The sequence below is a fragment of the Natrix helvetica genome, assembly GCF_964273705.1.
Source record: "Natrix helvetica genome assembly, chromosome: 3".
NCBI lineage: Eukaryota > Metazoa > Chordata > Lepidosauria > Squamata > Natricidae > Natrix > Natrix helvetica.
The window spans coordinates 42781904-42806006 of NC_138549.1; the positions used below are offsets into that span (position 1 = coordinate 42781904).

The window sequence follows — 24103 nt, forward strand, 5'->3', positions numbered from 1 at the left end:
CATCAATTCACATTATGTCAACTTAAGACATCTTGAGCCTGTCTAAGCTATACAACACTGAGATACAGATAAGCTATTCAAACATATTTATGAAACATTTAGTGGGCTATCTTTGCACTGGGATAAAATGACAGCATGGATTTGCCTAAATCTATAAAAATCTTAAATAATAATTAATCCTGGAAACTATTTTCCAACTTATTTTATAATCATTAATATGAATTAGTTTGAAATTTGTACTCCACATAAACGTATTTGTAAGTTTGTAAGAGTAAGGCTGGACATTCACTCTGATAAGGATTACAGTAAACTATAGTGCAAATCTGTGTTGAATTTCAACTTAGTGCTTTATTGGTATTTTTAATGTACATCACTTGCATTGATTTTTTTAATATGGTCTTTCCATAATATGGAAATAAAAGACCTCTTAATTCCCCCTTTATCTTCTTCAGTAATTCAGTTATCTAAGCTTCTCAAACAGTCTGGGGATTGGTTGTACAATGTAAGTCACTTCAATGCAATAACTCAGAATATGACTAAGCTATACGGCTAAGCAGCTCCCTCTACAAGTCTCACAATGCAGTTATGGTTTGGAGCATTTAGTATTTATGATCCCTCAAAAGCCTGGCCTGTGAAAGTAGTACTGCAAAATGTAGAGAAGATAAAGATATTATTCTCCATCAGTCATATATGCAGCACAGTTTTTTAGACATTTTGAAAACACAATTAAAGAATGTCTAGACAAAGAGAATGAAGATAGATGTGAAGCTTTAAAAGCATTACAAGTGGAAGGGCTGAGGGAATGAAGATTACAGGCTAATGTGTTTTCAACTGCATTATTTTCTTCCAGCAGCTTGTTTTTTGTTTAGAAATTTGGCAGTTTTCAGCATCTATTAAACATGGGTGCATTTTTGTAAAATACATGGATGCATACATTAAAGACAGCTTAGATGTTATGATTGGATTTGCAGGAATAATGTATTCAGATATTCCAGATATTCTGTGTGGAGACAGAACAGAATTTCAGAAGGACAACCATCACTGTAACCCTCCACCAATCTGGGCTTTGTGGCAGAGTGGCTAGACAGAAACCTCTCCTCAGTGCCAAACACACGAAAGCCTGCTTGGAATTTGCAAAAAAGCGCCTGAAGGACTCTTAGATTGTGATGAACAAGATTCTTTGGTCGGGTGAAACCAATTGGCCTCAATTCTAAATATTATATCTGGAGGAAATCGGGCACTGCTTATCACCAGCCCAATATTATCCCCAAAGTAAAGCATGGTGGTGGCAGCATCATGCTGTGGGAGTGTTTTTCAGCCGCAGTGACTGGGAGACTGGTTAGGGTTGATTGAAAGCTGAATGGAGCAAAGTACGCGGATGTGCTCAATGAAAACCTGTTCCATAGTGCTCAGGATCTCAGACTGGGTTCACTTTCCAACATAATAACAATCCTAGGTACAAGCCAAGAGAATATAGGAGTGGCTTAGGGACAACTCTGTGAATGTCCTAGTGTGGCCCAGCCAGAGCCCTGACTTGACCCCTATTGAACAGCTCTGGAGGGACCTGAAAATGGATGTCCATCAATGGTCACTATCCAACCTGACTGAACTTGAGAGGATTTACAAAGAAGAATGACAGAAAATTCTCCAATCCAGGTATGCAAAGTTTGTCGCATTGTACCCCAAATGACTTGAGGCGGTAATTGCTGCCAAAGATGCTTCAACAAAGTATTGAGTGAAGGGTCTGAATACATATGCCTATGTGATATTTCAGGTTTTTTTTTCTTTTTAATAAATTTGCAGAAATTTCTAAAATTCTCTTTTCACTTTGTCATTATGAGAAAAAATGAATTTCAGCAACTGTAAAATCAGGCTGCAGCATAACAAAATTGACAAAAATGAAGAAGGTCTGAATACTTTCTGAATGCACTATATCTTTCATTAGCACTGAGCAGCTTAAACATTTGCAATTTTTAAAATAAAATTCCATGCTTAAATATAGGTTTAGTGAACAATTTTATGGAAATGATAAAATATGGTTACATTTTACAGTTACAATGTAATCCTAATAATTTGATTCAAAAAATCAACTTCCACTCAGTAAGTAGGTAGGGGAGATTAATGTTTATGAAGTTGAAATCAAAATGGATTAAAATGACTCCTCAATGTAATTTTTAGTATGATGACATTAATGTTGTCTTTGGTAGATGAATTAAATTCGTTAATGGATACATTGATTTCTATAGGTAAATGGGTGATTCAAATTACCTTGAATATAAATTCATATATTTAAAGAGTATATGAGAAATTTCATTTGTCAAAGAAGATTATATCTTGGCCACTACAATGAATTGCAACTTTTACTAGAGATAATTTGTTAGATACTTGTTCTAACTACAATGGTTTCCACCAAGATCCTCTGTTCCAGCGGGAACAGAGGTTTAATCCTATTGGTTGAAGGATCTGACAGCTCCCTATAAAAGGACTGCTGTCAGACTCAACCTTCGCTGGATTGTTCTCACTTGTTGTACAGAGCTATTGTTACCGTTGAGCCTGTGTGTGCCTATCCATTACCCAATCTAACACTGTTGACGAAGGTGGGATTGGAAGGCAACTAGGTGAACCAAAAAGAGCGAAGCAATCCAGCAAGTACATCCAGCTCAGAGCTCAGTGAGGCTTCAAGCAGCCATTTTTGAGCGGCAAACTCAAAACGCCCTCTGAAAACAAAATAGTCATGCACGCCCCACCGACTCTGTATGACCCAGTCACTGAGCACTGGGACTCGTACATGCTATGATTTGACTGCTTCCTTGAGGCAAACAACCTCTTGGGTCTTTCTGAAGGCAGCGAGAAGAACATGTTCCTCGGATAGTATGGCTGGGAAGTGTTCGAGATGGCGAAAGACCGCTCTGAGCCGACACCGCTGCAGTCAGTCTCCTGGTCTGTGCTTCAGCAGATGCTAAGGACCCACTATGCCCCCAAGCCGTCCAAGCACATCGCCAGCATGAATTTAACATCAGGAACCAGAAAGAGGGCAAGTCGATTAATGAGTATGTTTTGGCGCTTTGCAAGGCCATAGCGTACTGCGAATTCCGAGACCTGGATGAGCTGATTCTGGACCGCATAATTTGTGGCGTGCGGGACATTAACCTACAGAGGAGGTTACTCGCTAAATCTAACCTCACTCTGCAGATCGCCTTGGACGAAGCCAGGGCGTCCGAATCAGCCGTCAAATCTACTGAGACTCCGCAGCGCCAAAACGCGCCACAAGACGCGCAAAATAGTACATGCGTACATCATGAAGCTGCAGGACCCGAGAGCTCAGAGGGCGAGGAAGATGACAGCTGTCGCATGGGCAGTAGTCATGCCCAGCTGGCACGCACATTCAAATTGTGTCCCCCCCCTTGCACTAGCTGCGGAGACCATGCCAGATCGGCTTGCTGTTTCTGTGACGCAACTTGCCAGCGCTGCGAGCAAAAGGGGCACATTGCCAAGGTGTGCCAGAGCGAATTCCCTGCCACCACCTGGCAGCCTAGAAAAGCACCAAACCGCTAACACAGGCCAAAGCAAGGGGCCCAGCTGAAGCCACCACGGCACTCAGAAGGCAACGATAGAGTCACCTACCAAACTTCAAATGGCCAAGTCCGCACCAGGTGGCCAAAGAAGCTGAAGGTCACAGTCCTCATCAAGGACTCTCCATGTGAGATGGAGATCGACCTGGGTCATCACTGACCATCATGCTGAGGTCTACCCTAAAGCAGGTTATGCCTAGCCTAAAGAAGCAGCATCTTTGCAACCCTGACATCCGCCTACGAGATTACCAGGGAAACCGGGTCCCCTTCGTGGGCCAAGGCACCTTCCAGGAGAGGTTCAAGCAGTTCAGCGGGAAACTCCCAGTGACAGTGGTCAGCAGAAACCTGCAGAGCCTCCTAGGGTTAGATTGGTTCCAAGCTCTGGCCTAGAAGTGACCGGTATCTACACCTTGAAAGTCGACGGCGCTTAAGCCATCTTTAAGGAGTTCGAGGACATCTTTGGCACCGGTCTGGGTAAGTATGTGGGGACTCCAATTTCCTTTAGTTTGGACCCCGACATAGCCCCAATAAGGCTAAAACCCAGGAGAGTAACTTTCAAAATTGACAGGGAAAGTGACAAGCTCGTAGGCCAGGGAATCCTAGAGCCGGTCGATCACGCATGCTGGGAGACACATATAGTGACACCTGTCAAATCTGATGGATCTGTTCGCATCTGCGGGGACTACAAGTGCACAATAAATAAAGCGCTACAACAAATTGCCTACCCTGTACCCATTGCAGAGCACCTCCTTCATTCATTAGGCCCAGGAAAATTTTTCGCAAAATTGGACATGGCACAGGCATACCAACAATTGTTTGTAGGTGGTGCTACGGTGGAGGCCCAAACCATTGTGACGCACAGGGGTGCATTCAAATGTCACTGCTTGCAATTCGGCGTTAGTATCGCCCCTGGACTGTTCCAAAGCATCATGGAATGGCTTTTGCAAGGGATTCCAAGAGTTGTCCCCTATTTCGACGACATCTTGGTATTGGCTGCAAATGAGGCGCAACTTTTCAAACATGTATGAACAGTTTTGGCTTGAATTAGAGACAAAGGCCTCTGTCTCAAAAAAATAGAAATGCCAAATTAACGTGCCAAGGCTTGAATTCTTAGGGTACCAAATCGATGGCTTTGGGATAAACCCGACCACACAAAAAATTAAAGCAATTCAGGATACCCCCATACCTCACCATCAAACCAAGCTGCAGGCGTTCCTTAGGCTCCTAAATTTCTACAGCGTCTTTCTTTAACAGAAAGCCACTATTGCTGAGCTCTTACACAGTCTCCTGGCTAAGAACACGAAGTGGTCCTGAGGCAGAGCCGAGGCTGCCGCATTTGCTGCGGTGAAACGACTCCTGTCAGTGGACACCATTCTGGTATAATACAGCCAAACCCTGCTGGTGGTGCTGACCTGCAACGCTTCCCCGTTCGGCATTGGCGCTGTCCTCAGCTACCACATGCCCAATGGAACCAAAGCCCCTATTGCATTTTACTCCAGAACCTTGTCTGCAGCAGAACGGAACTACAGCCAGCTGGACCGTGAGGCTTTGGTTGCAGTGGCTGGAGTAAAGAGGTTCCATGACTATCTATATGGTTGTGACTTCGAACTAGTTATGGACGACAAGCCGTTGTTGGGCTTACTGGCTGGGGACCAATCTACCCCATGTCATTATCACCTAGCATGCCCAGATGGACCATCTTCCTAGCTGCCTACTCCTACCGTCTCATCCACAGACCAGGCTCCACTTTGGGGCACGCTGACTCTCTAAGCCGCTGCCCGCTGCCTGAACATCTCGCTGACCCTACCCCCAAGACACCAGTCCTCCTCATTAACTGCCTTGAGACTGGGCCTGTCTCGTCCAATGATGTTGCCCATCACTCTGCAAAGGACTCCACCATCAAACAAATTTTGAAGGGGTGTGGAGCGGGTGGCCCAAGGGGCCTGTTGGGGCTGATTTCAAAATGTATTTTGCCAAACGCAATGAGTTATCGGTTGTAAATGGCTGTTTACTGTGGGTGATCGGGTCGTTGTTCCACCCAAACTGTGCATTGCAGTATTAGAGGCTTTACATGTAGGGCATCCTGGAATTGTCAGGATGAAATCTTTGGCTAGGAGTTACATGTGGTGGCCTAACATGGACAGGGAGATTGAAGAATGGGTGGCTATCTGAACACCATGCCAGGACTCCAGACCAGCTCCCCTAGAGGCGCCCGCTAAGGAGTGGGAGCAACCTCAAGCACCATGGTATAGGGTGCACATTGACTTTGCTGGCCCAGTTCATGGACAGACATTTCTCATAGTTGTGGATGCCTACTCGAAATGGTTAGAGGTAGTCCTGATGACCTCCACGATGGCAGAAGCGGTCATCAAGGTGCTATGGAGAATTTTCTCCATGCACAACCTGCCTGACGTCTTGGTCTCTGACAACAGGACCCAATTTACAGCCATGCAATTTGAGGCCTTGCTAGCAGCTCAGGGAATCAGGCATGCCCTGGTCACGCCATTCCATCCGGCCTTCAATGGTCAGGCGGAGAGAATGGTGAGATCTGCAAAAGAGGCCCTCTCTAGGATGGGCCCGGGAGATTGGAAAACACGGGTTGACCACTATTTGCTAATTCAGCACATCACACCTAGTGCCACTACATGGAGAAGCCCCTCCAAGCTTCTCATGGGTCGCCGGCTAAGTTCCCACTTAGACCAGCTACACCCCAATTATTCTGCCTCATCGCCCCCAGACTCCACAAGCAAGATTCGGACATTTAGTATAGGGGATTTGGTGTACTCCCACAACTATGCCAGGGGAACTCTGTGGATTCCTGCTACAGTGATAGGCATCACCAACCTCCTAGAGCTCGAGGACGGTAGGAATTGGAGAAGGCATATTGACCAACTCCGTGGCCACCTCTCCAACTCCACTCTTAGACAACCAGAGGTAATTCCTGCACAAGTTAGCCAAAGCCCTACCCAAACGGAGCAAACACTCACTCCTTCCACGGCCAGCTCAAGCCCGAGGGTACTGGGAAACTTATCTGGTTATGTTGCAGGCCCACAGCGAGCTCTGAACGAACCAGCTCTAGAAGCTCCAGCTGCTGCCTGTGAAAGGTTCCAGGAGCTTCCACCAAGCGGAGCTGCGGAGCAAACAGGTCCGACCGACCTGTCCAAGGAAGCCCCTCCTACTGAACTGCGCAGGTCAGGCAGAGCTACCCAAAAGCCCGCCTGCATGACTACGTAACAAGTAGGATTGTTCCATCCAAGAGGGGAGGGGTATTCGATACTTGTTCGAGCTACAGTGGTTTCCACCAAGGTCCTCTGTTCCAGAGGGTTTAATCCTATTGGTTGAAGGGTCTGACAGCTCCCTATAAAAGGGCTGCTGTCAGACTCACCTTCAAGTGGATTGTTCTCACTTGCTGTACATAATAAAGAGCTGTTGTTACCGTTGAGCCTGTGTGTGCCTATCCATTACCCAATCTAACATAATTCATATTATATTGCATAAATTGACTATAGACAGTTTTATAATTGTATGGAATAAAGGGCATTCTGTCCAGTATTTACATATGTGTTTAATCAAGCTTTATGCTACCTAAGCACACATCTAATATCAAGTAAGTGATAACAATTTAATATATTCCATGTATGTTTTGACACAACAAAATATAGAAGCAATGGCAAGCATATATCAATGTTTAATACTTTCATAATATCAGGAATTGAAGCAACTGGGTTTTTAATGGCAAGCATATATCAATGTTTAATACTTTCATAATATCAGGAATTGAAGCAACTGGGTTTTTGTTACGTTAAATTATTAAAACATTTATGTTTCAGCACTAAAGACAGTCCTACTCTCTATTTAAAATAAAATTGTGTGAAAGAAAAAAAGCACACAAAATATTATAATTATTGCCAATATAGTGGGGAAAAAATGGTTTCATCTCCAGTCTTTTGGGGGGAAATTGTTGTTTTTTGGTGTTTTCCTGGCACTGTCATAGTTTGTGTGTGTGTGGGTGTAATCTACACATGTGTGCAGTTATCTACACATTATTAATGATCAAGTACTAATAATCTTTCCTTATACATTTTAGTGACCTTTCTTTACATAATTGGTGTTTTCTTTCATACTTTTAGATTTCTAATTTCTGTTTCTGTTAGTTAGCAATTGATAAAACAAATCCCACGTGAAAAAGTATTCGAAGCCTTCTTGATTTTAATTGTCAATTTATTCATTCCTGCACATTCTAATATTTATTCATTTTCATATCTTTGTTTTTCCACTGTTGTGCAAACACAATTCCAGCAGCTGTTAACATGTGTAAAATTAAATATGTATTGTATTCCCTTTGAAATACACAACAAAATATTACTGGTTTTAAATCCATATCTTGCTTTACCATTGCTTCTAACCATGACACCACTGACTCTTGAATAGCTACTTGGTCTGTCCTAAGTACTTAACCTAATTCATATATTCCTGTTTTTTGAACTGAGGAATAAATTTCAGAAAAAGAAATCTGTATTGCTCTGTGAATCTACCTATGACATTCATTCTTGATCTAACTTCTTAGATGAAAAACTATATCTTTCCTGTTTGTTGGGGGACATCCTTCCTGAAAAGACTGTACATTGTTTGGTAAAAACAGAGGTCCCTTCTGTTACCTGTAGTGTAGTCCTCAGCTTACAACCACAATCAAGTTCAATATTGTTTTATTTCTTCTGCAGTTAGTATTATTTAACAGGATGAAGAGGCAATAGAGTATGACCGCTAGGACAGTCATCCTTCTTCTGTAAGTGGCTGTCTTCATTGTTTTGTGTGCTGGTTTCACCCTAATGCAGTGCATGCAATGGAAGAGTTCATTTCTGTGTCTCTTCTTTGTGCAGGCCATTCATTGGAGTCAGTGATATTGAAGACTGACGAGGACAGTCATCTTCCTTCTGTAAGTAGCTCTTTTATTATTTTGTGTACTTATTTTAATCTTATTTAAGTAGTAAGTACATAAAATAATAAATTTCCTTTTTTTATATCTTTTTGTAGAGCATCCATTGGGGCAAAGACTTCAGTGACATCGTCTTGGCCACTCCTGCCCGGTCACATGACTGCCAAGCCACTCCCATCCGGTCACGACTACCAAACCACTCCCACCTGGTCACATGGCTGGCAAGCACTCCCACCCAGTCACATGGCCGGCAAGCCACTTCCACAAAGAAGACCACACCTACAGAAGAGGTTCCCCAAAAAATTGAAACCCACCACTAATTTACATCACATTTTTTCTCTAGGATGTGAGGGTGAGAAATGAATTACTGCGTAACTTAATCTTTGAAACGGAATTTTAGGTACAACAGAGATGAAAAAAATAACACAATAAGTTTTGTCATGATGTGGGGATTTAGATCTAGATGTTATAAGCTCAAATATAATACTTAATGACTATACTATTTGTTCACAGAATCCACTGCTACCCACTGCTCTCTTTGAATTTGTCTTCTGATAAAGAATAACCTGGTTAGAATAGGATGGGTTGAAAATGAGGGTCTTTACTAATACAACAACACTGCCCATTTTAGTAACAAAATATGAACACTACTATAATGTTAAATCTTTAAATTTCAGTATCAGATTGTATTTATTAGCAAATATTTTCCTAGTATTCCAATTCTGAGAATTGCCTCAGTCGTTAGCATTAAAATTCAGAAGATGAAACCAAAATAACAATTGTTTATGTAGAGGTGTTCCTTGCATTAGAATATTGCAAGATTCTTAACAGTAAAGATAAAGCCATCGTGATATTATTTTCTCACATCAGACAATTATACTTGTAGCAAACATGAATTAAATCCAAATTTTATCATATCTATCAAATAATATGTGACATTATGTGCATTGTTATGTATATAAAATTTGGAAAATATTTCACAATGACGCACATACAGAAAATATGAAACAATACAACAGGCCAACTATCTGTTCTAAGTAAAGTCTTGAAAACAAGTGCATTTGCAATATACTAAATATATTTATTTTGGGTGAAATTTCATTAAAAATAAAATCGTAACTGGTACCTCACACAGACAAAAAACTCTTAACAGAAGCTAGAATATATTTATATATGTATATATGACCTTCATCAAATGCTAGTAGAAAATGTGTTTCAACTAACTGAAGGATACAGATCACTCTGTGATTTTTTTTTAATCAGGAAAAAAATAAAGAGACATAGATACAACATATATGTATATGAATTTATGCATGTAAATATTTATCTTACAAATTGATCAGTATATCAGCAAGAAGCAACTAGTTAGTGTTCTAATGTTTTGCAAGTTTTAACAGGGCTGTTTAACATTTATGAAAAGCTTAAAAGCAGACATAAATGCCAGTGAGAAAATCATGCTGACCTTCAGAGACTAGCAAATAACTTGTTCATAAGTGTTTAAAATATGTAAATATAATTCAATTGTAACAGGAGGTGCATTTTTCTAAGTAGTAGTACATCTTACATTTTATCTTCCTTCCCTTTGTTCAAAATACAAATACAACTGTATCCGTTAACACGTTTACAAATATAAGAAGAAATATTCTAGTAAAGTTTTATTTAGTGCAAGTCATTGGGATGAATTAATTGTAAAGAATGATTATAAGGAAGTTTTCTACTAGGGGGAAATATAGAAGTCACTGAGCTACAATAAAACTTAATACAGCCATCTTGAATTGATATTACAAATTGTGTTTTACTTTTAACCACAATTGGAAACATAACATTTGTTGTTAAATGGTGGGATTATTAAGTGAAGCTACCTGATTTTACACCTTTTTCTGTTGTGGCAGTTAAGTAAGTCATCATGGTCATTAAGTGATACATCACATTATTGCCATTTTAAACTTTCGTGTTGGTTTCTTCATATATATTGATAGAGGTTGGCTGGGAAGGTCTCAAAAAGCAATAATTTGACCCTGGGACACTACAACCATCATAAATACATGCTGATTGCAAAGTCTCAGAATTGCAATCACATTACTGCAGGGAGACTTTGATTGTCATAAATGTGAGGACTGGTTGTAAGTTACCTTTTTTAGTGTGATTGGAACTTCAAATGTTTGCTAAATTAATGGTCCTAAGTCAAGATAACCTTCATTACACCACATAGCCTGTGAGTTCTGCACCAAAACATCCACAGAGAGAGACTATTCTCAACAATAGGAATTGTTTCATTAATCAATTTTCTGCACTTTAGAAAAACAAAAGAAGTCATAAAGAAGCTATATTATCCTTCCACGATTCCTTGAAATGTTTTGCTGTCAACTTCCTGAGCCACTGTAGCTTGGAATTATGGAAATAAAGAGGAAAATTACAAGGAAAGACGTTGAGCAAAACTGGGTTCCAACAACAAGATTATTTAGTTGACTTTACAAAACAGGGGCCAAGTCTTTATTCCTTAAAACACAAGAACAACAATGTGGGGCAGTCATAAAAAGATAGAGTCATAATTTTAAATCTTAGACTCCAAACATTTCAACATGACAAAGCATAATCTTCACCATTACCACATCAACTGTCATAAAAAAGGGTCCCTACACTTAAATCAGTGCAAACAAATAAAAGTTAAAATCATCATATAGGTTCAATCATTTAAGATTCTATAGGCAGATACTTGAAAATAAGTCTCATTGAATCCAATGAGGCTCATTGCTGAATGAATAGCCAAACACATTTATTTTTGTATCAGGCAAAAAACTCCAGTGATGCTAAGTATAAAATAAATCAGGAACAAATGATTTTTAAAGAGAGATAGGGAGAGAAGTTGCTGGGGAAAGAGGAATAAGAGGGGAAAACAATCACTTACCTAGGATCCCTAGTCTGTAGTTGATGGTTACAACAATGACATTTCCGTAGCTTGCCAGTATGCTGCCATCAACTATATTCCCTGTACCTTCCATATATGATCCACCATGAATATAGACCATCACTGGTTTCTTGCTGTTCTGATCATGTATATCTGAAAAGAATATAAGTAAGGAAAACACAAGAAAGTAATACAAGTATTAAATTTTAAAAATCATAGTCTTTTTTTTTTTACTTCCAAAGAACTAATAAGTTGTTTTGCATATTTTTTCATTTCAAATGTATTTCTTATATGAGCACAGTTATAACCAATAACAAAAAGCAAATACGATTTCTGGAAGAACTTTAGAAAAAAAAATACCTAAGTATCACTTATACAGAATACAGTTGATTTTAGGACTGAAAAGGTAACAGAATATTCCCAATACTCAAATATCCAACCAAATAAAAATAGATTAACAACTGCTGTTAGATAATCGAAATGGCAATATTCATTTCCAATATTCATTTGGCTTATTAAACATGTTTTCTGCAATTTATGAAATAAAGAATGTGTGTAGTTTGAACACAACAAGCTGACATTCGTACAAACCCTCTCCCCATCAACTAACATTCAAAGTACAAAAAAATCTGGGCAGAATATTTTTTTGACAGATACATTATTCTTTCATTCAAATCACACTATATTTCCATGTAACATAAGCTACTTAGAGACACCAAAGAGTTTAACAGTACATTGTGTAATAAATACGTTTTGCCATTGCCTTCTTTTAGAATCTTCTTTTCAACTTCTAACTCTACTTTACTAGTAGTCCTCCATCCAACAACTAACCATATCCAACCCTGTTTAGGTTTTCCACCTCTACTACCATTGGCAATTAATATAATGGATAATTTCACGTAGTCGGCAAAATGCTTTGTGTAATTAACAAAAGCCAATTTAAACAGCACTTATTCCCCGAGTTGCCTTTCCAGAACAATTTCTCTTACATATTCTTGACCATTAATTTCTCCTAATGTATCAGACACACACGTGATAGTTCAAGCAAGCCCTGGTATCGTTCAAAAGGTACTGGCATTGGTTTGAATGACTACATTATACTACATAGAGCAGCATAATAAATCAAGATCAAGACACATTACACAATCTATTCCAAATAGCCATTCTAATAGCTAAGCATTGCAAAGAATTGGCTTTGAGGATTTGATGAACATCTTTCGTTGAAGATTTATTTGCTTTTGCAATCAATGAATTTATTAAGTAGAAGTAACTTTGGATCACAATCAAAAGGAACAAAGATGTATTTGTCTGGACAATATATTACCAGTTAATAGTTCAGTTCTGATATGTTTACTTAGCTATAGACTGAAATAAAAAGCATGTTTTTTTTCAGGAGTATCACCTATTGTAATATACTGTTATTATATTCATGTAAGAATTTTCAAAGGGAGGTGAAGTAGTCTTATAACTAGAATTAAGTTGTTCCTGGGATCCCACAAGCCTATATTTCAATATGGAATAAACACCTAGTTTCATTATTTGAAAATAGTTGAAGACTGCAAGGAAAAATAAGATAACTGTTGCATTACCCAAAAAACAGATATTTTAGCAGCAACATTTCTAAAAAATAGGAATCATTTTGTATCATGAGAAACAGGATATTAAAAGGTGATCCCACCATACTATACACATTTCTGAATGAAATTGAATAGAAAGACAAATTGGTAAATAGGTGTAGAATGTATCAGATATGAAAATTGAGGAAAAATCAGGTGACAGTCCTAAAACAAGACCATGCCAAGAGAAGATGTCAAAAGTACACATTCCTAAACAAATGGGTATTTCCCTTAATTTTGCATTTATGGTACAAGTTTCAATCCTAATTCCCCATAGATCCTCTGCACGCTTCATATCTCAACTAATCATTCCATGGAAAGATAACCGTAGATAGAAAATACTGGTACCATGGTACTTTTACAATGCCACTCAGTGCAAATTTCTATCATGAAATGTAATATTGGCCATGTTTATTTTAAGTCTGTAAAACCATCACAATATATCAAAGACATATATTTTAAAAAGGTTTTGCTGGATTACTTTTTTTTTTACAGAAATTTGAAAAAGTATGCAGGTAAAAAAATAAGACTAGCTTTCTAACTTATTTTACTTTCTAACTTATTTTACTTAGAGAAAGGCATTTTTGCATAGTACAATATAGTGGTCTGCAAGAATTAACCAAATCCTTAGGAAAATTCCAAACCCTTTGCAGTTGATTATTATCAAGTAATTCAAAGAATATCCCTAAAAATAAATATATATATACCTACCAGTTTCTCAGTGCTGATACCGCCTGAGCAGCTGTACTCATAACATCCCAAAGATTCTATTAAAATATTTACGGAAATAGGTTTCCTTGCAATTTTACAATAACATGCAAGTGATAGAATCCCAAATAGGACAGGTATCATTTGTTGACTATTGTATAAACTCACAAAATAGTTTTTCAAGAGAAATGCGGGAATAAATGGTGGAGGCAATTTTGCCCCAATTACATGCAAAAGAAGGAAACTTTAAAAAAATAAAACAAAGCAAGTTAGAAAGCATCCCTGAATTTCCTTGACTTGTTGCATATTGAAGATAAGAAAAAGAAAAGAAAAAAACCCAAGGAAAGTGGAATTGCATCCAATATAAAGGAAAGAGAAGAAAAATAATGTGAAGGTGAATTTAGAAGCTACTAAAAGAGAAAAGAAAATATACAGAACATGCAAGGTTTCAGTTCCATTTCTTTTCTCCCCACTTAAAAGTTGGGAATTGGAATAAGCATTTGATTGTAAATAACATTTATGCTACTCACTTCACAGATATTATAGATAATTTGAACTCTTATCTCAAATAGGAATTGCAGTAATCTAAATGCTAATTTGTGTTTTAGAAAAAAAGGAAGGTGGATTTTAGATAAGACAAAAATAAAACACCACACCAAAATGTGTGTGATTAAATAAAGGAGGGAAAATTTTTTATGTTCATGCATATCAGGACTGCATTTTTGGGGGAGAAAAAACAACAACAAAAATACCTTCATCTTCCCCACGATCAGTACTGGTTATATCATCTGCGCTTTTCTTTGTGTTGGCTCCTAGGTTCAGAGGGAGCAGGAGAATAAAGGGAAAAAAGATAATTTGAAAATGGCAAATTCCCCAAAATTTAAAGAAACGATCCGGAAATTGCAAAAGAAAAAAATGTAATACACACAAAAAAAGTCAACATTTGTACTGGAAAAATAAAGGTTGCAAGTTCCATAGAAACATAGATCTAAAAATATCCCAACAATTTTTAAAAAATGTGGGGAAAAACTGTTCATCTTGTGTTAATGCCATTAGTTTGACTAAATTTGATTGGTAAAAGATATGTATATATTTCTTTTTTACACTGAGAGTTCAATTTTCAGTATGTGATAGATCAAATGGACTTTTATGAAAGCTATTTAAGATATGGAGACATGATGAAAACACCTATGAAATTCAATACCAGTTATTCAATATATGTTTTAACCCTAACCACACCGAACTTGGATCCCAAGAACTACAAGAAGTTGCCATCAATATTTCATGGCAAACCTACAGTATTTGAAAATAATAAAAAAATCATAGACAGTTTATTAGCTATTGTATCGACAACTTGTAGGTCAAAATCTATTTTACAAAGCTGATTTTAGATAGAAACACATCTGAATATGACTGAATAGAATTCACATGTTTAATGCACTCTGTTTTGAAAAGATGTGACTTAACCATGATAACCAAAACACAATCACATGCACCCAATCTCCTAAAAACAGCACCTTATATAAGGTGGAGAATATTGTATAATTCTATTGTATTGAAACATTTCAAAACTAAACTATAGCCTTTGATAGGCAATTATGACAATTTCTTCCAATCTTATGCTTTATATATTTGTTAAAGGTTTCAGTCAAAACACCCATCCTTATTCTGTCTTCTTATAGGTGGATTTATATCTGTGTGTACATTTTAAACTTTAATCTTGAACCAAAGAGACTTTCATGTAGCAAAAAACCTGAATCCTATCTGCCTCATATAGCCTTTTCATAGAATTTCATTTCTATATTATCAAAGAGATTACATGAATGGACTGCTTTAGTGCCACACATCAACATACAACAATGCCAACATTAAAAACCTGAAAAGGAAAATGAATGTGGAATATACAAACAGGTAAATGATTTACTGGCGGTGCAATGCTTAGAATGCAGAATTGCAGGCAAACTCTGCCCACATCCTGGAGTTCAATCCTGATGGAGTTCAAAGTTGACTCAGCCTTCCATCCTTCCGAGGTTGGTAAAATGAAGACCCATATTGGGGCAACATGGTGACTTTGTAGATCATCCAGAGAGCGTTGTAAAGCACCATGGGGTGGTATATAAGTCCAAGTGCCATTGCTATTATTTTTAATAATATAAAATGCTTTAATCTTATGTAGAAGATAGGCATTGTATAATATTTTTGTTGTATAAGTTGACAACAGTATTCAACACCTGAAGACTTTCCAAATATTTTATACCGAAATAAAAATAAAATCCAATAAATCAAAATAAAATCAATTTGTTCAGACATAGAACTATGTTCAATCATAATTTTATTTTTGCCATTCATTAAAGTATTTTGACTTTAACTCTGATCAGAAAAAAAAAATCTTGCTGAGACTATTTAAGTCTTTGGATCACTATGAAAATACATATGTGCATAATAAAAGGGAAGTAAAAACATTCATTTTTAAAACAAATCCAAATAAAAGGATAATGCAATATGGGACTGAAACATTTTTTTTAAAGCATGGGGATTGCAATTTCAGTTTCAGGATTTTTAGGTACAATCCAGCTCAGCCCTGATTACCAGCAATTACAGAGAGCGCTTTCAGATATGCTCAGAGGAATCTGGCAGTGGGAATAGTGACATGGCACCATATTATTCATTATCTTGTGTACCATTACTGAGAAACATTTCCTCAATAAATAGCAGCTATGAAAACATACACTCAGTGAGAAAAACTTGCTTATAAAGAACTTTCCCTTCATTAACATGGCTGGAATAGAGTGGATATACAGACACCAGTGTTATTTGGTATGTATGTCATTGGATACTCCTGATTTTACTTTTTCTTTTGTTTTAATTATTGTTTGAAAGCCACCCGTGGGTATGGTGCATAAGATGGACAGCTAATATTAGTCAAACAAGCAAACAAATCAATAAGCAAGCAAGCTATTAAAATGACCTTCAGGAAATTTGGGGACTACTAGGAGACTACAGCTATTGTGCTTTTTTCAAAGTGAAGATTGTCTATGATGGATTATCCTTCTTTTATTGAGTGAGATAAGGTACTCCAGTTTCAATGCTGTTTTGTGTGTATGCTTTTATCATAGAGTGAATCTGACAAAGCTAAATAAGCAGCTTAGAACTGGGGTTGAAAAAGCCTATAAAGTGACAGGAGAGAGACAAACCAGAAACTGCAGGGAAAAAGTCAACTGACTCCTTTGTTCTAAAGATCCCAGTTGCTTTTTATAAATAGAAGGATATGGGATATCAGGATCAAAGCTAAAGTTGAGAAGTAATTGCATCCGATATCCAGAAAGCTTAGTCCAGGTAACCAGTATGCCCCGAACTAAAGACATGTTTTCTAATCAACCATCTTAGTGTGATGTAGAGCTACTATTTTTGTGTAGTATATACACATTGTTGCATTGGGAGCCAACACTTCAAAATTTAACATTAGAGGATCAATTCTTTTTTACAATTTGTACATTAATTTATCATTTCTTTGCTACTTTTCTTCGCTTAGTCATGTGGAAATTCATTTAGGGAAATGAAAAATGACTCTGTGTCTCTTTGTTGGTTGGTCCGTCTGTCTCTTTCTGTCTATATAAATCTGTTATAAAATGAGATACATTTTGAATTACCCTGTTGTAGATAAAATTATACTGTGATTTCCGTAGAAAATACAATAATACTCAAATAAATAAATAAATAAATAAATAAATAAATAAATAAATAAATAAATAAACAAACAAACAAACAAACAAACCACAATGGGCTTCTTAAGCAGTTTCTATTAATATGTGGGCCAAACATGCTTTTACAGCATTTTTAATTGTGCTTTAATAGCCTGATAATGTTTATCTTTTGTTATATACTATTTATTGCTCAAAAATCAGAGATTGCATAGCCTTTTATTAGTACTGTTTAGTAATCAATGTATTGTGCATTAGTATAACTAATATTGAATTTTTAATTTTTACTATGTCTCTCATTTCATTTTTATTCCCAAAGTAACCTTTGATAGTGAGATCATTTTCTCATTTTCTCATTACTGTTAATTTATCTGCATTCTATTTTTGTGGATCTAATAATTATTCTTAATGCAGTTATATTGTAATTGCTTGGTTAGGCCTCACTGTTCACATATTTAATTACATTTCTAATTTGTTTTCAAATTATAAGAACCCTATCATTTTACAAAAATAAAATACAATATGATTTCTTTATTATTTGTTTATCACATGTCTTTGTTATCCCATATCCCATACATCTGTATTTTAAAAATACACCCTTACGAAATAATAATAATAATAATAATAATAATAATAATAATAATAATAATAATAATAATAATAATAATAATAATAATAATAATATTTATTTCTTAGCCGCACCCTCTCCCGAAGGACTCAGGGCGGCGTACAATAAAACACATAAAAATACAAATATGGACAAAACATACATATAATATAGACGTATACAAGGAGGAGGTGGGCAGATGGATAAAAACAATTAAAATCACAATATTAAAAATCCCCTAAATAAATTACCAAAATAAAAAACCCGTCAGGAGCGATATGATCAGACTATGGTTGAGCCAGGCCAGCTACTTGGAATAGGTGGGTCTTGAGCTTTACACGGAAGGAGCGGAGGTCAGAGGTAGTCCTAATATCCGGAGGGAGGTCATTCCACAGGGCTGGGCCTGCCACAGAGAAGGCTCTGCTCCTAGGCGCCGCCCCTCGGCACTGTCTGGTGGACGGCACCTGGAGGAGTCCCTCTCTGTGCGAGCGAATTGGTCGCAGGGATATATGGGGCAGGATACGATCCCACAAGTAACTAGGTCCTGAGCCATGGAGTGCTTTAAAGATCGTTATCAAAACCTTGAAACGCACCCGATAGACCACAGGAAGCCAGTGCAGCTCGCACGGGAAAGGTGTCACATGGGAGTACCTAGTACTCCCCATAATTACCCGCGTGGCTGCATTCTGGACCAACTGTAGCCTCCGAGTGCATTTCAAGGGAAGCCCCATGTAGAGAGCGTTACAGTAGTCCAGGCGAGACGTCACCAGCACATGAGTGACTGTGCGTAAGGCGTCCCGGTCCAGTAGGGGGCGCAATTGGCGCACCAGGCGAACCTGGTGGAACGCCCCCCTTGCCACGGCTGTCACATGTTCATCCATGGACAGCCGGGCATCCAGGAGGACGCCCAAATTGTGCGCCCGCTCCACGGGGGCAAGTTGTATGCCCCCAATGGCCAGAGATGGAATTAATTGGCTGAACGGGGGAGCCGGTACCCATAGCCACTCCGTCTTGGAGGGGTTGAGCTTGAGTCGGTTGTCATCCATCCAGACCCGTACGGCTTCCACACACCGGGACATCACTTCGACGGCCTCGTTGGGGTGGTTTGGGGTGGAAATGTACAGCTGAGTATCATCAGCGTACAGATGATATCCCACCCCGAAACCACGGATGATCTCACCCAACGGCTTCATATATGTGTTGAACAGGAGTGGCGAGAGGACCGCCCCCTGTGGCACCCCACAAGTAAGGGGGCTTAGGGTCGACCTCTGCTCCCCTGCCAACACACGTTGCGTCCGGCCGGAAAGGTAGGAGCCGAACCACCGAAAAACGGTGCCCCGGACCCCCAACCCCTCCAGTCAGCGCAACAGGATACCATGGTTGATGGTATCAAAAGCCGCCGAGAGGTCTAATAGGACCAGGATAGAGGAACAACCCCTATCTCTGGCCCTCCAGAGATCATCTACCAACGCGACCAAGGCCGTCTCTGTGCTGTGCCCGGAGCGGAAGCCGGACTGGCGCGGATCTAGATAATCATTTTCCTCCAGATGTCGTGGAAACTGATAAGCCACCACACTCTCTACAACCTTCGCCAAGAAGGGAAGGTTGGAGACAGGACGATAATTGGCCAGCTCCATAGGGTCCAGGGAAGGCTTCTTGAGCAAGGGTCTCACCACCGCCTCTTTCAAGGTGGCCGGAAGAGACCCCTCACTCAACGAAGCGTTCACTAGGCCTAGGAGCCAGTCACGTGTAACCTCCCAGGATGCCAGTACAAGCCAGGAGGGGCACGGGTCCAGTAAACATGTGGTGGGTCGCAGTCGTCCACACATTCTGTCCAAATCCTCGATGGCAACCAAGTCAAACTCCTCCCAGATCGGTTTCTCAAGACTCGCCACGGACGTCTCCATTGGACCACTGACAGGGACCCAATCCTTCTGGATTTGAGCGATTGCATATATTTCTATACTGCTTATTGTTCAGAATACATGATAAATTTCATATAATATTAATATAATTATTTTGAAATCCTATTCTTAGTTAATAGAAATAAGCACATGAAATTCATTGTTAAGTAGGATTCTGTTATTATAAGTGTGTGTGTGTGTGTGTGTGTGTGTGTGTGTGTGTATGTATTCACAATAGTATCTTGGTATTCAACATTAATTGGTTCCAGGAAGCATGATGAGTACCAAAAAAGATAAGTATCAAAGAAACCATGTGAGATAACATGTGATTCTTTTTTTTGGTGGGGGGGTTGACCAGGAAGGACTTCCTATCTGTCTCTTCTCTATGCCAGCAATCTTCCCAGGCTGGCCAAATTCCTGGCCACCCTCTTCAGCCATTCTGCACTTCTTTTTATAGGGATCTTCCTGGCTTGGTCAATTTCCTGTCCATTCTCAATGCCCATCCCTCTCTTCCTATCGCAGTGTGTTGAGTACCAAGAAATGACAAGTTCCAGGACATTTTCACATCAAAATACATCGAGTACCAAATTTGATGAGTTTTGAAGCATTTGAGTATGGAGGTACCACTCTGTCTCTCTGTGTGTAACATACATAGAGTACTGTGCAAAAGTGTTAGGCGGATGTGCAAAAATACTGTAAATTAAGAATGTTTTCAGAAATTGAATTAATAGTTAATAGTTTATTAAGTAAATGAACATAAGAGAAATTTTAATCAAATAAATATTTGATGTGACTATGGGATTGAATCAAGATCACATGAAGTGTTAATACGACTTTATAATGCCTTGGTAAGGCCACACTTGAAATACTGCATTCGGTTTTGGTCGCCACAATGTAGAATAGATGTGGAGACTCTAGAAAGGGTGCAGAGAAGAGCAACAAAGATGATTAGGGGACTGGAGACTAAAACAAACAAAGAACGGTTGCAGGAACTGGGTATGTCTAGTTTAATGAAAAGAAGGACCAGGGAGACATGATAGAAGTGTTCCAATATCTCAGGGGTTGCCACAAAGAAAAGGGAGTCAAACTATTCTCCAGGGCACCTGACGGTAGAACAAGAAGCAATGGGTGGAAACTAATTAAGGAGAGAAGCAACTTAGAACTGAGGAGAAATTTTCTGACAGTTAGAGCAATTAATCAGTGGAAAAGCTTGCCTCCAGAAGTTGTGAATGCCCCAACACTGGAAGTCTTTAAGAAGATGTTGGATAGCCATTTGTCTGAAACAGTATAGAGTTTCCTGCCTAGGCCGGGGGTTAGACTAGAAGACCTCCAGGGTCCCTTCCAACTCTGCTATTGTATTGTATTACCCTTTGCCTTCAAAACAGCATCAATTTTTACACTTGCACACTTGCACAAAGTCAGGGATTTTGTAGGATTAGAGTCAGGTGTATGATTAAACAATTATACCAAGAATGTGCTAATGGACATCAATTTCATATGTAGGCTGAACACAGTCATTAACTGAAACAATTGTGCAGGAGGCTTAAAACTGGATGAGGAACAACCAAACTCTGCTACTAAGGTAAGATTATGAAAGACAGTTTCATGCCACAAGTTATACACCATGGCAAAACTGAGCACAGGAAAAGACAAAAAGTGGCTATACTGCATTAGCAAATTTTCTCTCAGGCAAAGATTTCAAAGCAGATTGGCATTTCAAGCTTTCAAGACACATCATGCTTACTTCCCTTTGACATTGGAATATGTCCATCAGTGCCATCAGTAGAGAATTGGCAGAAACCAGAGGGAGCCAGGTACACCCATCTATTGTCTGGAGAATTGTGGCCAGAAGTGGTCTTCATGGAAGAATTGTGATCTAAAAGCTATACCTCTGACATGGAAACAAGGCTAAGTGACTCAACAATACATGAAAACATAGGAATTGGGGTGCAAAAATGGCAGGTGTTCTGAACTTATGAGATAAAATTTGAGGTATTTAGCTGCAGCAGGAGCAAGTATGTTCACCAAAGGACTGGGGAACAGTACTATAGTGAGTATCTGCAAGCAGCAGTGAAGTGTGGGGGATGTTCCTTGCAAGTTTGCAGCTGCATTTCTGCAAATGGAGTTGGAGTTTTGGACAGGATCAATGGTGTCCTCAATGTTGAGAAATATAGACATATATAGAACATCAAGACCTGCATGAATACACTGATGCCATATTTTCATACATCAAAGTGTGCACTGACAGCGTAACAGTAGACAGGTGTATCAGAGTCTATGGGAATTGCAAACCCTGGATTATTGCCACGGTACGGTTGCTTCTGAGAGCCAGGGATTCTGCCTTTAAGGCAGGGGACAGTGATAGATATAGATAGACCAGGACAAACCTCAGAAGAGGCATTAAGATGGCAAAACAACAATACAAACATAAGGTGGAGAACCATCTAGCAGACAACAACCTGAAGCAAGTGTGGCAGGGACTGCAACATCTAACTAATCATAAGAGCAACATGAGGAACACAGTCAACACTGATGCCTCGTTGGTAGAGGAGTTAAACACCTTCTTCACCTGCTACAAGGTGAAAAGACCAGACCCCATAGCCTCTGCCCACCAGCCTTCTGATTCCCAGCCACTCACTCCTTACCAACACCAAGTGAGAGCTGTATTGAAGACTGTGAATCATAGCAAAGCTGCAAGTCCATATGGCATGCTGGGGATAGTGGTAAAGAATTGTGCTGATCAATTAGCAGGGGTCCTGACAAGGACCTTTAACATCTCCCTGCAAACAGCCAATGTTTTATCATGCTTGTAAGCAGCCACTATTGTCACAGTCCCAAAGAAAACAGCAATTAATTGCCTAAATGACTGCAAACCTATGGCACTAATGTCTGTAGTGATGAAATGCTTCGAGAGATTGGTTCTTCAATACCTTAGGGCATGCCTCCCACCAGACTTTGACAAACATCAGTTTGTCTACAGGGGGAATAGGTTCAACAGATGACACCATAGCTACTGCTTTACATTCTGTAGCGAGTCATCTGGAGAAACCCGGAAATTATATCAGGATGCTTTTCATAGATTATAGCTTGGCCTTCAATACCATTCTGCCAAGCACCCTTATCAAAAAGCTGACTGACTTGGATTTTCCCTCTTCAATCTACAACTGGATCAAAGACTTTCTGAGGGACTGGCCATGAAGTGAGGGTGGGTCTGTCATATCCACCTCCCTGAAGCTTAACAGTGGCTCCCCACAGGGTTGTATGCTCAGTCCCTACCTGTATTCACTGTACATACATGATTGTGTATCGTCTGACCAATCCACTGTGATCATTAAGTTCGTATTGGGTCTTACTACAGGTGGAGACGAAACAGCGTACAGGGGGGAGGTTCAAAAACTATCCACAGGGTGCTTACAAAACAACCTGCACCTGAACATCAGCAAGGCAAATAAGATGGTTTTAGACTAGAGAGAGGCACCTGCCCCACTTTACATCGAGGGTGTGTGTGTGTGGTGAAAGTTTCCTCCTTTAAATTCCTGGGAGTCTATCTCAGCAAAGATCTCACCTGGAAAATCAACATGACCCAGGTGGCCAGAAAGGCCCAACAGAGACTCCTCTTCCTTAAGGTCTTGTGAAAAAATGAAGTGAAACAACAACTGATGACCTCCTTTTACTGGTTCACAATGGAAAGTGTCCTTACCCTTTGCATTATGGCGTGGTATGCTGGCTTGACAGCCGCGAATAGAAAGACATTACAGACAGTGGTGAGCACCGCACAAACATTGTGGGCTGTCCCCTGATACCATTAGATGACATCGCTAGGGCTCACTGCCTTAGAAAAGGGAGGAAAATCCTCAGGGATGACTCACACTCTGGTCAGCCCTGCTTTATTCTCCTACCATCTGGAAGGAGATATAGAAGCATAGGCTATATTTTTATATTATATTGTGTATACATACATACATACATACATACACACACACAAATACACACAAACACACACATGTATGTATGTATGTATGTATGTATGTATGTATGTATGTATGTATGTATGTATGTATTGTGTCGCAACCCCTGGTATGCCCAAATATGAGAGGGAACACACTGCTTCCCCTTTCTGTCCTTTGGCTCACTCCAGGAGACCATCCAGG

General features: G+C 39.2%; 1 protein-coding gene across 3 annotated transcripts in view; it reads right to left on the reverse strand.

Moving 5' to 3' along the window:
• NLGN4X (neuroligin 4 X-linked) overlaps positions 1 to 24103 on the reverse strand; it is a 204168-nt gene that overhangs the window by 83510 nt on the left and 96555 nt on the right. For 2 of the 3 annotated variants that reach the window (XM_081946792.1, XM_081946793.1), the window contains exons 3-4: positions 14493 to 14552; positions 11417 to 11569 (exon numbers count right to left, since the gene is read on the reverse strand). In XM_081946792.1, coding sequence (XP_081802918.1) covers positions 11417 to 11569; positions 14493 to 14552 — 213 coding nt within the window. The remainder of the gene's footprint in view (positions 1 to 11416; positions 11570 to 14492; positions 14553 to 24103) is intronic. The other variant, XM_081946794.1, reaches the window with a different exon arrangement.